This window comes from Elephantulus edwardii, unplaced genomic scaffold (assembly GCF_000299155.1).
Source record: "Elephantulus edwardii isolate Elephantulus edwardi_28Jun2011 unplaced genomic scaffold, EleEdw1.0 scaffold00141, whole genome shotgun sequence".
In the NCBI taxonomy this organism is placed as follows: domain Eukaryota; kingdom Metazoa; phylum Chordata; class Mammalia; order Macroscelidea; family Macroscelididae; genus Elephantulus; species Elephantulus edwardii.
In genome coordinates this window covers 8,078,652-8,096,370 of record NW_006399891.1, presented here as the reverse complement: position 1 = coordinate 8,096,370, position 17,719 = coordinate 8,078,652, and the positions used below count along the sequence as shown (strand labels likewise).

At 51.7% G+C, this 17,719-nt stretch overlaps 1 protein-coding gene across 1 annotated transcript in view; it reads left to right on the top strand.

Moving 5' to 3' along the window:
- Positions 1–4,339: 4,339 nt before the first annotated feature.
- Positions 4,340–17,719, top strand: part of NTNG2 (netrin G2) — an 83,901-nt gene continuing 70,521 nt past the window's right edge. The window contains exon 1 of the mRNA XM_006894440.1: positions 4,340–4,552. Coding sequence (XP_006894502.1) covers positions 4,340–4,552 — 213 coding nt within the window. The remainder of the gene's footprint in view (positions 4,553–17,719) is intronic.

The following is a 17,719-nucleotide window of genomic DNA, read 5'->3' as shown; positions in this document are numbered from 1 at the left end:
TTTGTAACAGCTTCAAAAAAGGAGTAGTTTATCTTCCTGGCTGGCTTTACCCTCGACCCCTGGGTCTTCTTCCATCTTTTCAGGGGGAGGGGGTGGTGTTGCGTGCTGGGGATTTCAGTTGCAAGACAGCTGGGTGCATTCTGTTTGTCAGATGGAAATTAACCCTTGCCTTGGCTCTAGTCTCCCCCACCCCAATTTTCTCGCTCCCATCTCGAGCCATCCCGGGTGGCAGCCCTCCGCAAACGAGAATGCACGAGTTGCAGTGAGAAACTCTTAGCCAGCAGAGGCTGCAAACTTCTCACAGTGCCGGGGAGGGGGAGGGAGGGGGCGGGGGCCGGCCAGGGGAGGGACGCGCACGGGGTGGGGGGTGCGGTCGAACCTGGACCTGAGAGGAGCGCGGATAGGGGGGAGGACAGCGTGAAGGCGGGAAGAGGAAGAGGACCCGAGGCTCGCGGGGTCTCATTGCTCCCGAGTAAGTTGCCTGCTCGGGCTTTGGGGGAAAAGGGGCAGAGGGTCTGTCGCTAAAGGCAACCGCGCGAGGAAAAAGGAGGCAACTAATTGTCCGGCACCCTGCTCTGTGTCTTCTCATTAGGGGAGGCGTTGCCAAATGAGGGGCACCCTCGGTGCGGGCTGGGACATTACTAAAGGCGTGATTATTAATTGCTCTGCTGGCTTGCGTACAACTTTGGAAAAAGCAAAGAGCAGCGGCGGGCTTGCCCAGCACCTCGCTGCGCAATGCACGCGCTTTGTAGCCGGCCGGAGGCGCGGCTTCCGTCTCCGTCCCGGCGGCTGCGGCCCAGAACTGACCCGGCCGGCTGACCCGCGGAGACCCGTCCTCGCGAAGCCGGGTACCCGGAGGGGGCTTCTACCCACGCCACGTCTCCCGCGCTCAACTTTCTCAGGCTCGCTGCTGCCCTTCTCGTCTTACCCGCCTCTAACAGGGCGTGGGGGGCTTCAGGCGGTGGTTCTGGTGCAGGAAGTACGCGGGCCACTGGAGTAGGGGTGCCCACTCTGGACCAGCGGTGGGCGCTGAGCCCTTTCAGAAACTGGTCAACGGCGGGGAGGGGGGAGAGCAGGAAGGTGACAGGATCCCGTGTGGGATCCTTTGTCCTTCTTCGTCCCCCGGGACTTGCCCCCCCCCCCGCAGCATATTTTCCTCCCCTTCATCGTCCTTGTTGGGGAGAAAGGAGGAGCCACGGGGCGGTGTGGGTTCCCCTACATGCCCCCAGGCCTGCCTAGGGTCTCCGGAGGCCCCGCGACGGCGCCCGCCGCGGCCAGTGTCCCACATGGCGAGGGCGCAGCCGGCAACTCGGAGAGGCGCTTGCTAGCGAGTCTGGCCAGCTCCAAGAGGCGCTAATTCAATAAGACAGCGAAATCTGAGTTCAGAAATCCTGATAAAATCTAATTTTCGGGTTTTAATACCCTGACTATCAGCCCCCCTCGGTTCCTGAGGACTCTTAAAAGAAAATAAAGCGCATTGATTCTGTTTATTTCTGGGAACTGCAGTTTCTTAATAATATCAGGTGAAGATTTATTTTCCAGGGAGAAAACATCCACCAGGATACAACCTCTTACGTGGAAATTTCTCCCGCTGCCTCCCCACTCGGCTTTCCGACTCCTTATTCCGGGACTTTTGCGTCGTCGTCTCCCCCTCCCCCCACTTTTTTATTTTCTTTTGGCACAACCCAACTCTAATATTACCATGCTGATTCCCCTGACGATGCCAGCAACGCCGAATTGATTGACTGGTTGTAAATATATTTTTTTCCCCACCCGCTAGCAGATTTTGTTGTTGGTCCCCCCCTCCCTTCTTCCTTTCCATTTTCAAGGGAATGTGTGGCATTTAAGCCAACACAACCGCAAAGCAAATAGATTTGCGTGGCGCGCGCCTCGTCCCGGGCCTTCTCGGCCTCACCGCCTCCACGCCCCGCGCGCGACCCGCCGCTCCCCCGCCGGAGCCTTCTCGGGTCCTGTGGATGGAGAGGCCGGCGGCCGGGTCCTGCTGCAGCCGCAGCCAGCGCCCCAGTGTCCCCGGGCGGCAGGGGCTCCCTACCTGTTAGCGCACAGTTGGGAGTTCGCGCTTGGAAGAATTAAATAGCAACGTGCTGTTTTTCTGGGCAGCACAGAACTCTGAGTAGTGCCATCCAAACCTTTGCCGGCCACGCTATTTTATTTTTACTACATTTTTCCCCAGACTGTAAAAATAGACGCCAGGCGGGTTCTTTCGGAGAGTTTTCTAGCAAAAGAGCGCATTCAAGGCCCGGCAGGCTCTCAAAACAGATTTCTCTTTGAGCCACCAGAGGTGAGATGTGAAAACGTGGTCCCCGTCGAATCCTCATTCATCTCCATCAGGAGCCCTTCATCCAGATGGAGGGCGCGGGGCCTCCTTAATGCAGATGTATGACTCTCTAGGCTGGGGGGACGGGGTCAGCGCGGGGAGGGGAGAGCTCCTCCCAGGGGTGAGGTGGGCCGCAGGCCAGCCCTGGCCTGGCGAGTCCGCCCCGCAGGTTTGTCATCTGGGCCTGGCGTTTGCTTGTGACTGAGAATGGGATGAGGTTTGTGGAGACGTGGTTAATTCTTCAGGGAGATTTCATTTACAATGGCTGGACAGGATGTCAGCCTGAGGTTCTTCACTTCCCGGGGAGGGTTTGGAAATTTAAATGTAATGATCACAGGCATAATAGCAGGATAATTCATAACATGGGTGCCTGGGCTGTGATTCCTCACAATCGCCTTTGCCCACTCTGGCAAGTGTCGCTGGCCAGGATCCCACGCTGGCCTTGGACTTGAGTGAAGTATCAAGTGTCAGGGAGCATCACACTAGTAGACTCATGCTGTTTGACAAAATAACATTCATATTAGTTCTATCAACTTGGGGTTTTTAATCACTTCCGGTTGCATAAAATAGGAAAACAACAATCATAATGGTGATCCACTTGCAAGCACAGCCTCTAAGGATGATTGCAAATTTTTAGCCTCAGTCAAGAAAAATGAGGAAAATATTGTCACTCTTGTGAATACCTCTGATATCCCTGCTTTCTTCTGATGGAAAAGAAAAATTAAATTTTTCATTTCTGGTTGTGCCTGTGGTTGGGGAGTTATTTATCTGCACCTGGTCCTTAATTGTTGGCCTCCCATCGTTACAGTCTCTTTTCTGTCCTTAACAGCTTTGACATTTTGACTGGCCCATCGTGGTGTTTTAAAGCAACTATTCGATCTTGGCTCCTGGGGCTGTTTTAGGAAATCTCTGACCCCAAAAGAGAGGCATGTCTGCAGGCCCCAGTACCCCCCTCCCCACACATGACAAGAAAACCCATCACTTTTTAAGAATCATATGCTCTATCTCCAAATGTGCAACTCCAATATTAATAAATATAACCCAGTTTTCTCGGGAGACCTTGCTAATGCAACCTCATTTTTTTTGCACATTTTGCTGGAAAGCTTTTGTTCTTATACATCTTTAATTCACCACCCCCGTTTGTGTTTTGTGTTTTTTTTTTTTAATTTGTTGCAGGTGTTGTTGCTAATGAGCTCTCTCTCCCCTCTTACAATGAAAGACAAGCCTGGATGGATTGAGAGCTGAAGCCCCAGAAACTTCATAATAAGTTGCCAGCCAAGGTCAGCAGGCCCCCATTAGTGCCTGTCCCCACCAAAGTGGAGCCAAATAACCCTCTCCACAGTTAATGCCTTGGTAGTAGTTTTATTTTTCAGTCCAGTCGTAAGATTGTTGTTACTTTCAACCCATATGAAAAGAAATCTCTTTTATTGGTCTGAGACGCCAAGTCTGGTCTTAGAGAGGGACATGTTTCCTGCTAACATGGGCGCCTCTTGATTTTATTTTATCTTTACAACACAGGCCTGAGGGTTGCATTGCCGTTGTCTCTCGCACAGCACACATTAAGGGCCCTTTAAAGACCTGGATTGATTGGAGGGACAAAAATTAAAAGCAACCTGATCCGGCCTCCTGCCATATCCCTGCGGATTTTCTCCCTCTCCCATTTCCATCCACTGTCACAATTTGAGAGTCTGCCTGATTTGATCAGCTTCACCTCTGAGAGAGATGGAGTGCCAAGGTTAGGAGGACACTAAGTTATGGGCGACTTTCTGATCTGCCCATCAGCAGTCTGAGAAACGCTGGCTCTGAATTTTCCACATTATCCTTTTGGAAAAAACAAGTTCGTGGCTGTTTGCAAACCCATCATGCTCAAATCCCTGGGACTTCCCAGCCACCATTGCCCTGTAGATGTGGCATTTCCATGCTGAGGCTGCGAGTCCCACCTGACCCCATCGCTGCCTCCCCCTGGCCTTGCTGGGCCCCACCCCTATGGACTTTGCAGCCATGCTGCGCCTGCTGGCATTCCTCCTGCACTGCCTTCCACTGGCCTATGGGGACTATGACATCTGCAAATCTTGGGTGACCACGGATGAGGGCCCCACGTGGGAATTCTACGCCTGCCAGCCCAAGGTGATGCGCCTGAAGGACTACGTCAAGGTGAAGGTGGATCCCTTGGGCATCACATGTGGAGACCCCCCTGAGAGGTTCTGCTCCCACGTAAGTCAACCCATCGATGGTCTGTTGGCTCAGGCCATGGGTTAGGGAGGCTGGGATGGAATGTGGGGGTGGACGAACAGAGCGGGAGGGTCTAAGATGCAAAGTTGACTTGGACTGAGATCAGAGATTTTTGTCCCATCTGGGAACTGTGCCAATGTAAAGGCCACCCCAAAGGGTTCTGGGATTGTGCTGTTGTCCTCTGGGACAGGGACATTCTTGGCCAAGTGACCATCAACCATCAGGAAGACGGTGGTAATCTTATTTCTTTATCCTTGAGTCTAAGCCCAACCATCCTTGGTGGGCAGCAAGCTCTTCTGGTGAGCAATTGCTCTCCAGCCACCCTTGGTTTAACCATTTCATGGCACAACTTCATACTCCATCTAGTCCAATCCAACAAATAATCTTTTGAAGCCAGTGTGCCCTCAGCACCGAGCTGGCACTCTGAAGTGGAAGGCTTAATGGAAGCACAGAGGCTAGTAGTCATCAGGGAGGAAGATGAGGATCAAGCCAGAGTGGGAAGTGAGGCTGGGCCCCTTTCCAGTTCCATCTCTGACACTACCACCCCTATCACTGGACAAGCTTAGACATCCCACTGGAGAGGCCCTCACTGTCACTTTAGTCCCCAAATTATACTAGGATAGTGTAGCTTGAGTAACTAAGTCATGTGAATAGCAATGACAATAACAGCAGGGATCGTTTAATGTGAGCGCCATCCATGTGTTGGGACTAAGAAGAGCTTGATACATGTTATTCTGTTGAGTTCTTACCTTAACTCAGCCAACATAATTCCATGTTATATCAAATATGGGGTAGGTTCTTGGAAAAGTGCATATCTAGGCCTTTCTGTTCCCTCACTTGTAAAATGGGGACACTAATAGTGCACACTTAGGGGGTCATTAAAGTGCTCAGTATAGGGGCTGGCACACAGCAAGTGTCCTGCAAGTGTGTTAGCTGTTGTCATTCCCTTCTTACAGATGGAGAAACAGAGGCAGTAGTCATGAAGGCATTTGCCCAAGGTCACACACTAGGAAGTAGTGGAGCTGTGATTCAAGTTTAGTGTGTCTGGTTCAGAAGTCACTAAGCTAAACTGCTTCATGGGCTGCCTTGTTTCTCAGGCATTGCAGCCTCATTCTCGGGCGTTGCAGCCTGACTCTCAGGCATTGCTGCTGAGGCTCTCAGGCATTGCCTTGCTCTCCGACATTACTGCCTCATTCTCAGGTGTTGCTGCCTTGCTCTCAGGCATTGCTGCCTCACTCTTCGGGCATGCTACAGAGGCTCTGTGCCTGGCAGGAAGACGGGCAGGGTAACCAGGCTATGGGAGCTGATGGGGAGGGGCATGCTGGTCGATGGCACTCTGCTCTGTCCTCGGAGAAAACTCCATGTCTCTGGGTTTCAGGGGGAGGGACTGAAACACTGCTCCGCCTGTAGACTCCTGAGGGCTCCCCAGTCTCATGGGACCACTTCAGCACAGCAGAGCAGTCAGTCCAGGAGGGTATGTGCTACTGGGACTTATCAGCAGAGATAAGGCTGTCACTGTGGATGTTGGCTGGGCTGCTAGGAAGCCACCTAGGGAGAGGAAGAAGGGGAGGGACAGCACAGGGCTGGGAGCCCAGGACTCCATCTTCTATGGGGACCCCTGTACTGGAAAGGGTAGATTAAGGAAGGGGGAAAGACTGAAGGTTAGAGGAAAGCCCAGGGTGGGAGCCCAACTGTGATAGCTCTCAGGGCAACTGGCCTCTCCATACCCTTCCAGGAATGGTCAGAGTTCTACTAATCTTATTTAAAAGTCTTGACTGAATTTTTATCTTAACTAGTAAGCATTATTACCTTTTTTCAGTATTCAGCAGGGACATGGGGGAGCAGCTAAGTAGGAATCTACCCATGCCAACTTCAAGACAAGGCCTTGAGAAGTAGAGGTACAGGTCCAAGGTGCTGTCCTGGCTACATCCTACTCTGGATGCCCTTGACCCTGAACCTGCCCTGCCCCCATCCTCAGAGCACAGGCTGGTGTCCTTGGAGCCCTGGAGTCTGGAAGGAGCTCCCTTCCTCCCACCTGAAAAGATAGGTGAGGAGGGTAGGGGAGGAAGAACAGCATCTTCTGTTTGGTAGGTCCTCAGCATCTCACCACCTGTTTGATGGACTTAAATATTTCATCATGGGCTGCCATCCAGCCCTCCTTTGATTACAAATGCACAGCTGATAAGGATGGGAATGCTTCCTTGGCAGGTGGAGGGCAGCCTTCTGGGGGCCTGGCTGCCACAGGGAAGAGAGAGTCATATCCTGATGGACCTGGGTTCAAACCCTGGTGCCACGATTTATTGCAGCTGCCCCTTGAGCAGGTCCTTATGTGCATCTTGTTGAATCACCTTACAATGTTCTGAGGTTGGCCCTATGCTAATCCCATTCTAGGGATTAAAAAGGCTTGGCTAAGTCCTACCAAGGTCACTCAGTGTGAGATGCAGCAAAGCCAGATAGGGAATTTGTGTGCGGCAGAGACCAGGGCTTACCTCATGCCTGCCTACTAGGCTGCCTTGCCTTCCCTCTGGCAGTACCTGACTTCTCTGAGTCAGTGTCTTCATCTGTGAGATAGAGATGCTCGTGTCCCACTTCTGACAGGAGGCTGCAGCCTCGCCCTTGCGAGCGCGTCCTGGGCACCGCCAGGGCTGGTCCATCTCAGGTGCTCAAGATATACCAGCTGTTATTCCTTTATCATAGTTCTTATTCTTCTCAGTGGCTTCCTGGTTTTCCTTCTTCCCTGAGCTTTTCCTCCCTCCAGCCTTTCGGACACCACGCCCTGTGTTTTTAGTCTCAGGGCAGCTGGCTGGCTGTACGTGCTCAGAAAGCTTTAACTCCTCCAGCCACGTCCTAGCACGAGGCTGGCTGGCCACCAGGGGGCGTGCCCATGGCAGCCAGCCCCCTCACTGTCCCCTCAGCCTTGCCACCGTCCCATCCTCCTCTCTGTCCCCCCTGACCCTGCTGGAAGCTCTTCCCAAGGTCTCTAACACCAGCAGACACTGGCTTGTCCCTGAAGCCAGTCAGACCATGAGCCCAAAGGACCCCGAGCACAAAAGAGGGACAAAGGGGTGGCTGCTCTTTTCAGGACTCAGGATGCGACCCTCTCTCTTTCCTCAGGCCGGTCACAAGGCCTCCAGAAGGAAGGCCACCTGAGAACTGAATTGTAAATTCCAACCTGCTGAGGAAGGGGAGGGGAGTGAAGACAAGATAAATGAATAAATAAAACCCTATTGGCTCAAAATGCACAGTGAGAATTAATAGGGATGAGTTCTCATGCAAAGATTCTTGGGCAAGGGCAAAATCTCAATGAGGACTGTGGGAGAGATGTTGCACCCCCTCCTCCTGGGGGTTACAGGACCTGGTGTCCTGGAGAGCTACAAGGCCAAAGGGGAGGGGAGGAAGGTGGTACCAGCAAAGTCGATGGGTAACTGCAGCTCCAAGGACCCCCGTGACTGGGCACCAGGGGGGAGCAGCTGCACACTTCCCTGTAAGAGAGGTCACCCCCCAGCTACCTGAGCTGCACATGAAAGGAAATACAAGCCTTTTCCTCCTGGTTCTGAGACACAAGCTAACCACTGAGGCTCCAATGAGAGGTGGCGAGGAAGGAGAGACTCCCACAGTCACAGACCAGGAGTGACTGTCTAGAGTCAGCTTAGAGCATCGACTTCCCTCCTTACAGGATCCCTGGCCCCACCCCAGAGCTGCTGAGCCAGAATCCACATGCTAACAGGAAATCCCTGTGCACAGTGTGGTCTGAGAAAGCAGCTTGGCATAGATGTTCCGTGATGGTGACAGCTGTCGTTGATGAAGGGCCAGGAGGCTGTGGTTCCCATGGGATAGTGGCAGGTTAAAGGCAGAGTCGCTGCTGAGGGAAGAAAGGTGGAGGGCAGCAGGGGCTCAGAAGACCCTAGGAATAAAGGAATGGAGCTGAGGCCTGAGGCCAGCCAAGGTGCCAGAAAAATCACAGTGATATGTTGGCAGGAGCCCCTGGCCTAGAATCTGAATTGACATCTCAGCTTTGCCACATGTGGGCTGGTGATTTGGGGTAAGTTGCTAAATTCTCTGGGCCTCAGTTTCCCTCTGTAAAGGGGCTGTGGAGTCCTGCCCACCCCACCATTTCCGGGAGCAGGAAGTACCTCTCTTAAAACATCTGAAAGTACTTTTTTAAAAGTATCGGCTGTGGTCTAGTGGGGCCTTAATATTGCCATTTTCCAATGTCCTTGATGTATTCATGTTGAAATAGGTAAGGATAATATGTTCTATGTAATGGATATGATAGGATACAGAGGAGCCTTACTATGAATAGACAGGAAAATTAAGAGAAAGTCACAAAGGTTTATCTTTGAACGTTCACTTCTTACCTGATTAGAAGCTCTCAGTGGGCAGCTCTGGTGACCTAGTCCATGGGGAGTTGCACTACTAACCAAACCATCTCTAGTGTTTCGAATCCACCAGGTGCACAGGGGAAGAGAGATGAGTTGGTTCTGACTTGACAGCAATAAGTTACTTTTTTGGTTTTTTAACCCACTCTGTGCCTCCCTTTACCCAGCTGTGGAGCAAATGGCTTCATACCTCCCTCTGAGACCAGTGTGGGCTGATTAATTCTAGAGAGTCCATTGAACATCGTGTGCAGAATCAAGGTCATGGTGCCCTGCCTCCAGCCAGACCTCAGTGTTCAGAAGAGGTTTCCAACCAGCAGTGCAGAGCAATGCACCCACTGGCTCAGACTTCCTTCTCACCCTGGTACCCGAACCCCAAACCCATAGAGAGAGTGCTTGGAGCACCCACTGGGGCTCCTGACTCTCCACTCCCCACCCGCCCTTCAGCAGACAGACACTTCCAGGGTCTGACTCCATGCCAACTGTGGCCTCTGCTGCAAGGAGCTTGGTAGTTGTGCCAGGAAAGTGAGATGATTTGGAAATATTTGCAGAAAAAGAAAAATGAGAAATGCGACAGATGTTAAAGACCAAAGTCAGCTACCAAGAAGTGGATGAGAGAGCCCTCCTCTGACGGAAACTGTCAGAAGGATGAGGGCAGGTCACCTAGCCCTGGACTGTTTCCCACCCGTGCCTCGCTTCCTGCTTTCCCTGCCCCTCCATTCTTTACCTGGATACCTTGAGTTCACTCCTCAAGGCTCAGGTTGGACTTCAACTGCTCCAGAAGGTTGCCTTCCTGACCCCTTGAACTAGGGGACAAGAAAGCCTCCTCTGTTTACGTTCTGCCACTGTGCTCACTGGCATGGCCAAGGGGTCAGAGCCCAGGCCTAGAGAGGAGGAGGTGTGATCCCACACTTCGTGACCTTTGACATTTTGAATAACCTCTCTGGGCCTCCTTTCCTCAGATTTGGGCTCTGAATAGAACGCACCTGTGTGACATTCATGAGCAGGTTATTAGGATCCATTCTAGACCAGTAGAAGTTGCCAACACATTTATTGTCTTCATGTGTGTGTGAATAGAGCTACGCTCCATAAGCTTGGACTGGTTTTTTCCAAAGGAGATTGCCAGGCCTTTCTTCCAAGGCCCTTTGGTATGAACTCAGACCTCCAACCTTGTTAGAAATCAAGTGTGCTACCCATTTGCTCCAACCAGGGATGCCATCAATTCTATAATGCATAATCTTCCCTTCCCCCAGGGACTGTGAGCTCCTCCAAGGCAGGGATTATCTTGTCTGTCTTTATGTCCCAAACAAGCTCTTGGCTCTGTCAGTGCTCAGTAAGCATTAAGTAACTAAAACAATGGATGAACAGAAGGCTGCAATGATCCAGGAAGACTGCTTGGAGGAGGAGGGACTGGGGCTCAATCTTAAAGCAAAAACTAGAATTTAGATCAGAATGGAGGATACACCAAAAACCCTCTCTTCTCTTCCCCGGAGCCTGTTTTGTGGGATTTGCAATCAGATGGCACAATTCTCTCTCTGACTGTGGTGCCTGAGCTTCACCCAATCCTTAGTTAAAGCCGCTCAAGCTCTCCAAACGCCCCAGGCAGGGCCCAGCCTGGGACAAGAATAGTTTCAGCAGTGACATCTTGTTGCATGGCAAAGTCTCAGTCCCAGGGAGTTGACAGGAAGAGAATTGGGACAATGCTGCCTGCAGAGGTCCAGGCCTACTCAGGAGACGGGGGCCAGGGGCCTCCACTTGGGGGCTGCAACAGCCTGGCAGAGACCCTGTGTTGATTTTCCTGAGAGAAATGGGTTCAGGACTAGACACCTATGGAGGACCCCAGTACAACTGGGGTTCAGAGAAGAGAAGGGATCTGGAGGGGGCATCTTTCTAAGATTCGGGAGCTCAATGGTATATGCCCTGGTAGGTTTATGCACCCCACTTCCCCAGAGCTTCACCTTTCTCTTCCATTTCTGTATTCCCCTGACTCTCAACATGTTGTCATTTCTCCTGCTTTAGTTGCTTGTACTATCGCAAGCTGCCTCTAATTCCCCATGTAGTGAGTTGGGACAGGCAGGCTGTCTCAAGCTGTAGTTAAGAATTTAGGTTTTGATATTGGGCAGGTTCAGGTTCATACTTAATCCATCACGTTCTGACTGTGGGCTTTGTGTAAGTCCTCAGTGGCTCTAAACCTCAGTTTTCTCATCTGGAAATGAGGATACCACTAGACATAACCAGAAAGAGTTTTTGGGGGTTTTTTTTTTTCATTCTAGAATTTAGCTTCAGGGGTAAAAGCAGTAAAAATAGAAGATGACAGAAGAGTGGGCCAAGTGTTCACGAAGGGGTATGTATATGCAGGCAGTGTATGCTGCGGGAGTCCAGACGTGGGAGCCAGCGTGGCGTGCTCTGGGGTGCTCTGTGGCCAGGCCTTGAAGGAAGAAGACGACTCAGCAGAGCCCATGGTGGTAGTGCAGGTGGGAGACATTGAAAATGGTTATGTGGATGGTGAAGAAGGGACAGGCCATTCTGCCTGCTGGTTTCATCAAAGCCCCCAAAGTCTATAGGACAGTGTTGTCCCATCTCACGAGGTCCCTCCAACTGCTAGAGCCAGATTCAAACCTTCCAGTTCCTAACCACTTCCTAGAGTTAGGGAAATAGGGCAGAGGGATCCTCCAGAAGCCGAGGAGGAGAGGAGCGGCTGGAGGACAGAAATCAGGGCTAGAGAGCCTGGAAATCTTAGGGCCTGGAGTCAGAAAATAGCCAGCCAGACTCAACAGAGGGGGTTCTGAGATGCACTGTGGCCTGTTATCTTCACTTGCCTGCTGCTTCTCCCCAGAAAGAGGATCTTGCTCTGAAGCTTTGTTCTTACCACCCATTCCATGGCCAAGGTCCCTCTGCCTCTGGTCTGTCCAGTGCCACTCACCCCGGGTGGACCCTGCTGTCTTTCTGGAGAGGGCCTGAGTGATGACGACAGTGGGAAACCGCAGATGCCACAGAAACGGGTTCTGTTCAGCTCTGGTTTGCAAGCTCTGATTTGTTTTTCATCAGGAGTAGATTTGCTTAAATATATGAAAATGTGTTTCTAATTCCCCAAGCACATACCAAGTGCCTGGGAGGCGGGGGCCCGTGCTTTAGAGCAGATGAGGCTGGCTGGGAGCCAGGGAATAGTAGGCCTGGCAGAGCGTCTGCCGGTTAAGGGACTGAGGCCAAGCCTCTCAGCCTCAGTTTCTCCAAATGCACAGCATCTGGGTTAACCAGTTCATCCAGCATTCCTGAGTGGTTGCCAGGTGTCTTCTGGGAGTTTGAGGGATGGAGGCCAGGATGCCAGTACTGACTCCCCAACAGCAAAACAGGGATGGGGGGGCAGAAAGCTCAGCCTGTAACCAGCGCTGCACCGAGCATCTTCCATGCAGTATTTCATCGAGCCCTCTCCAAGCCTGCAGGGTACAAACTACTACTAGTGTCCCTTTGCCCCTGTTTTAAAATTCTGATGAAGAAGGGAGAAACGCAAATGCTCCCTCCTCCCTCCTTTCTTACCCTTCTCACTCTTTCCCTCCCTTAATTCCTCCCTTCCTCTTCTCTTCCTCATTTTTCTTTCTCCCTCCTTCCTGCTCTTTTTTCCTTCCTCCTCCCCTCTTAAATACATTTTGGGCTGGAAAACACTAACTCAGCCTCTCAGAGGGGAGCAGGTGGGGAGAGGATGCCACGACTTCTCTCTGGTCTCTGACTGTTCCCATCATCTGCTTCCTCCCCCTCCCCCACTGCAGGCACCTGCTCTGTCACCTTTGCCCCTTGCTTATGGAGGAAGTCCTCAAACACAGTTGTTCATCCTTCAGCACAGATGCTGTTAGGGGCCATGGAGTCAAGGATGACTCATAGGGACCTTAAGAACAACACATCTGAACCCTGTCGTATCCTGTGCCATCCTCGTTATACTTGAGCTCATTGCTGCAGTCACTGTGTGAGTCCATTGGGTTGAAGGTCTTCCTCTCTTCCCACTGACCACTTTTCTAAGGAATAACCTCTCCTAACAACATGCATAAAGTGTGTGAGACAGAGCTTCGCCCAAGGAGCACACTGGCTGCACCTTCTCCAAGATATATCTGTTCTTTTAGGCACTAAATAAATGCTGAGAGTAACTATCCCTCAACTCAAACTATGAGTGCTCTTTGGAAGGAGGCTTAGATTATCTAAGATCAGAAGAAGGGTGCCCACTGCAATCCCAGAGGCGCACGGTTCAAATCCACCAGATGCTCTGCCGGGGAGGAGGGACAATCCCCTCCTGTACCAGTCAGATCTGATTTGACGGTACACTCAAATAATAACATTTAAAAAAAAAAAAAGAAGAAGAAGACAGTGCTCATGCACACATTAATGTGGTGGTGAAAGTGGAAGGACCTGTGTCCTGGCTGCTAGAATCTGCCCCCTCCCTGTCCCTGAGCATCTAACTCCAGGAAATCTTAGGGTTTTTCTGGGCTGCTGCTAGAGTCCAACTCCTTTCACTTCCTACATGGGGAAACTGAGACTCAGAGGGTTCCCAGTGCCTTGAGTGCAGCAGAGCCAGACCATGAACTTCCCCAAAACAATGTACTGGAGCCCTAGAGATGTGAGGAGCTCCATATTAAATACTCACATCTTGGCTTTGACCTTGCACAGGTGCGCTGGGAGGGTATGCGAGAGTTGTCTGTGTGGAAGTCTCTTGTAACTAGCTGGGTGCCTGAGCTGTTTTTCAAGGTTGGAGTGGCCCTGGGATTCATGCATTTGCTTTCTGTGTGTATGGCCACTGGGGTATCAGAGATGACTCTCTGGATCCATGGGGGACCTAGACACCCACCATCTACCTAAAAGCTCTGCTGTGACGGCACCTTGGGAAGTGGGCAGGAGGAGATTGTTTGGTGACAGGCCAGCAGTGAGGCAGGATGGTGGGCAGGGATGTTAGTGATCACTAGCAAGAAGGTCAGCATCTGATTAGCCTCCAACATCAAGTTCACAGGACACGCTGGTTGAGTCCAGCCTTGAACTTGGAGCTTTATGAAACAAAAGCAGAGTGCTGATGGCCTCAGCACACCTGGTGGCCTGGAGCTCACTGTGTGCCAGGCACCAGGTGAATGCTTTATGAACTTACCTCCTTATGTCCTTTCAGTAAAATAAGACCAGTATATGAGAGGAGGAGAGGGAGGATCAGAGAGGTGGAGAAGCTCAGCCAGGTCTGCAGACGCAGGACAGAGCTCCATGGCTTGACCACTGTGAAATGGACCCTCCTGAAATGGGCAGGTGGAAGGGACCTGGGATTTCACTGTGCAGCCTCAGTCCATTCCCTCCTCATGTCCAGAAAAGGCATGGAGCGAACCATGCATAAGGTCCCTGCCTGGAATTGCCCTTCATTGTTTTCAAGGAGTGGAGCGGCATTCCTCTCCCTCAGCACTATTAGTTTGGGGTCCTTTGAGGACCATTTTCCACCTCCCCAGTCCCTTATTCCATCTTCCTCTTGATGCCCAAGTTGTTTGTCCACTTGACTCTGAGCATCCACCGGGGAAATAAAAGGAAATGAAACACGACCAGGACTTTGCCCCTGGGTTGCAGCAGGAGTCTGTTGTTGGTGGGAATGAAGGTGATCCTCGGAGGTCCCATCAGCTGTGTAGGTCCCCTTCTCTGCCACCAGCATGCAGGGTGGGCTGTGTCCACTGTGGGAAGCTGCTTTGTTCTTTCCCTCTGACCGGTGGAAGGAGAAAGCAGCCAGGGGGTGCCTGACCCCTGTCCTCATCCCAGGCACCTTCTGGAAACTTGACAAGCAGCACCAGGGCTGGCATTAGTCTAGGCCTCGGCTTCTGGAAACCAAGTTCCCCTCTGGATCAGCTGCCAGGACCTGGGTGACCTCAGGAAGTCTTTTTCCCCTTTTGAATCTAGATTTCTTGCCTAAAAGCAAGGGGTGTGTGTTCCACCTGCGAGTTCCATGGTATTCCCTAATTCTGCTTCTGGTTCCTCTCACACACACACATCCCCTCCCCTCCCCTCCCTTCCCTTAGAAACAACACTTAGTCGACCCTCCAGCAGATTTTCAGAGGTAGTTAGGAGATTGCCCATCATTTTCCTTTGGAGCAGCTGGTGGATTTGAACCGTGTGCCTTCAAGACTGCAGCACAACTTCTTACCACTAGGCCAAGAGAGCTCCCTGTAGTTTTTTTTCAACAAACAAGTAGCTATAGTTTGTATCTATGAATGCCTACTGGGTCCCAAGCACTATTCTGAGCACTTGACCTAGGCTAACTCATTGAACCCTCACAGGAGACTTGGAGTAAATCTTACGATTCCTATTTTGAGGAGACATCTGAGGTCACAAACTGAGACCTCTGCTTTGGGGTGGCCTAGCCCCAGGGCACAGGCTACTATGCTGTGATAGGCAAGCTGCCAGTATTTTAGAAAGTGCCGGATGGTTTGAGGCCGTTGTTGTTGTTGGGGGGGGGGGGTGTATATGTGTGTTCACACCCACGAGCATGGACTTGCACTAGTATTGGGTGAACGCACTGTCCCTGTCAGCCTCTCCTCCCCCATCACACCCCTGACAGCCCACAGGAAGGAGGGCTGGGGAGGAGTGACGCTGGCAGTTCCCCACTCCTCTGCCCTTTGAGACATGACGGAGTCTGCTAATCCACTTATTTGATAATTCACTTATTTCATGTCTATTTGGCAGCATGCACGCTCCCACGCACCAGCTCCGGGGAAGGCAAAATGGCTTTGCCTGGAGGAACCCGATCTGTTTTCTGGGGAAGGAGTAGGGGGGAAAGTACACCCAACAATGGACAATAATGGGCCTAAAAATAGAGGTGGAGGGTATCTTCAGGGAGGGGGAGAGTTGTGGCTGCCTCTCACTCAGTCCTGAGTTGGCAAAGGGCTCCAGGCCCATCTGCCTGGCACTGGGCAGCCCTCCTTGGACCTCTCAGTTCCTGAAGGAGCTGGCTGCCTCTCAACCTTGAGAAGTGGGGATGGAAAAGAGAGCTAGGTGTCCTTCTTCTCCTTCAAAATGGGAAGCTGTGTCACCTCAGGGCTGTGGCTTCAGCCCAAGGGCACAGCAGGGCATGGGGGCAGGAAAAAGGGGGTATACAGACTAGTGTCTGGGACTTCCCTCTAAAGATCTGGTGGGGTTGGCCACCAATAACATGTGGACTGTGGAACTTTCAAAACTCTCCAGGTGGTTCTAATGTGAGAGCTTAGGTAACAGGTGTCTCAGTCCTGATTATGTAGCTGTCACCTAACCCAGGTGGTCTCCTTGAGCGTTAGAGCCTGGGTAGGCAGCACACAGGTCTGACCCTGAGGATGGAAAGGGCAAATTCTCAGCCCAGCCAGGGCCCTCTGCATCTCAGCGTAAGTGGGGGGGGGGTCATTTCTTGGATTCATCTGGGACCTCTTAACAATTCCCCTGCCAGGCTGCCCAGGCCACACTCCAGACTGGCTACATCAGAGCCTTGGGGACACAGCCTGACACTAGGATGTGATCTAAGTTCCCTGATGAACCCAAGAGGCCATCAAGTTTGAGAATCATTTCTGATTCAAGTCTTTTCAAGGACCACACTGGAATTATTCCAACCAGAAGTGTGTGGTGGTGTGGTTTTTATTTTTTTTTTGGGGGGGGGGATGGGAGTGGTAACATTCAGAGACTAAAGAGGGGAGAAAATTCCAGCGCCTTTGCTCTCAGAATCTTTCCTTTTATCTGAGCTGCCGTCACTCCTGCACCATTTGTACCATCCTTGTTCTGGGGCCCCTCTAAGCTGCTCATGCTTTGTTCCTGGGCTTTTAACCTCTTCTCTTGGTCAGAGGCTGCTTGGCCACAGTGACAGCCTTCCCTGGAGCTACTAAATGTCAGGGTCTGGCTCTGGGCCTTCCCTTTAGCCCCATCTACTTTGTTCCCCACCAAGCTGTAAACCAGCCAAATGCATTAACCCACTGCTCCCTGTAGCCTGGGAGCTAAGCTTGCCTGGTCCAGAGCTTAATCCTACCTAGGGCTCCATCCTCCCAGCCTGGCCAGCTGCCCCTCCAGCCAGGCTATATCCGCCCCTGCTCTCTGGCTTTCTAGACCCAGCCGAAATCCCAACTCTGCCCTTTCTACAGCCTTCCTTAACCACCTGGTCAGATTCCCCCTTAGATAATTTCTCTCAGATCACAGCCAAGTGTTCCGCTCAACCTTCTTGTAGAAGAAGTGAAGGACCCAAGTTAGAAATGTATTGAACAAGTGGCTGAGCACCTGGGTGCCTCAGTTTCCTCCTGTAGGGTGGACATGATGACAGTAATAGGGCCTACATCATGGCCCTGCTACGGATCAACCATAACAGGTTGCCAAACCTGGCTCACCATTGAATCACCTCCAGAGAGTTTTAATTGGCTGGGTAACGTGCTTTCAGTCTGGAGAGAATTCTCTGCTGAAGACCCAGGGCTAGTTTAACATGCCTCCCCTTCTCGTATATTTTGATGAACTCAGGACCTAGGAGTTGATTCTCCTAGGCTACTCTACTCACAAAAGAAATTCAGATATAATTCATGAATATGTGAATTCTTCCATGAATGAAATGTTACTAGCCTGGCTATGCCACTCCCACCTCTGCCAAGGACTTCATCCATAGAGTGATGCACAGCACAGGTGCCCCCAGGTATGATCAGGTGTGAAACTTCTTGCTCTTTCCTTTGCCCAATTATCTCTTAACCCCCTCCCCCCCCCCAATCCCTCCCTGAGATCTCAAGGCTCTTAGCTTCCAGTTGTTTGCATCAGCAAGACCCCATCT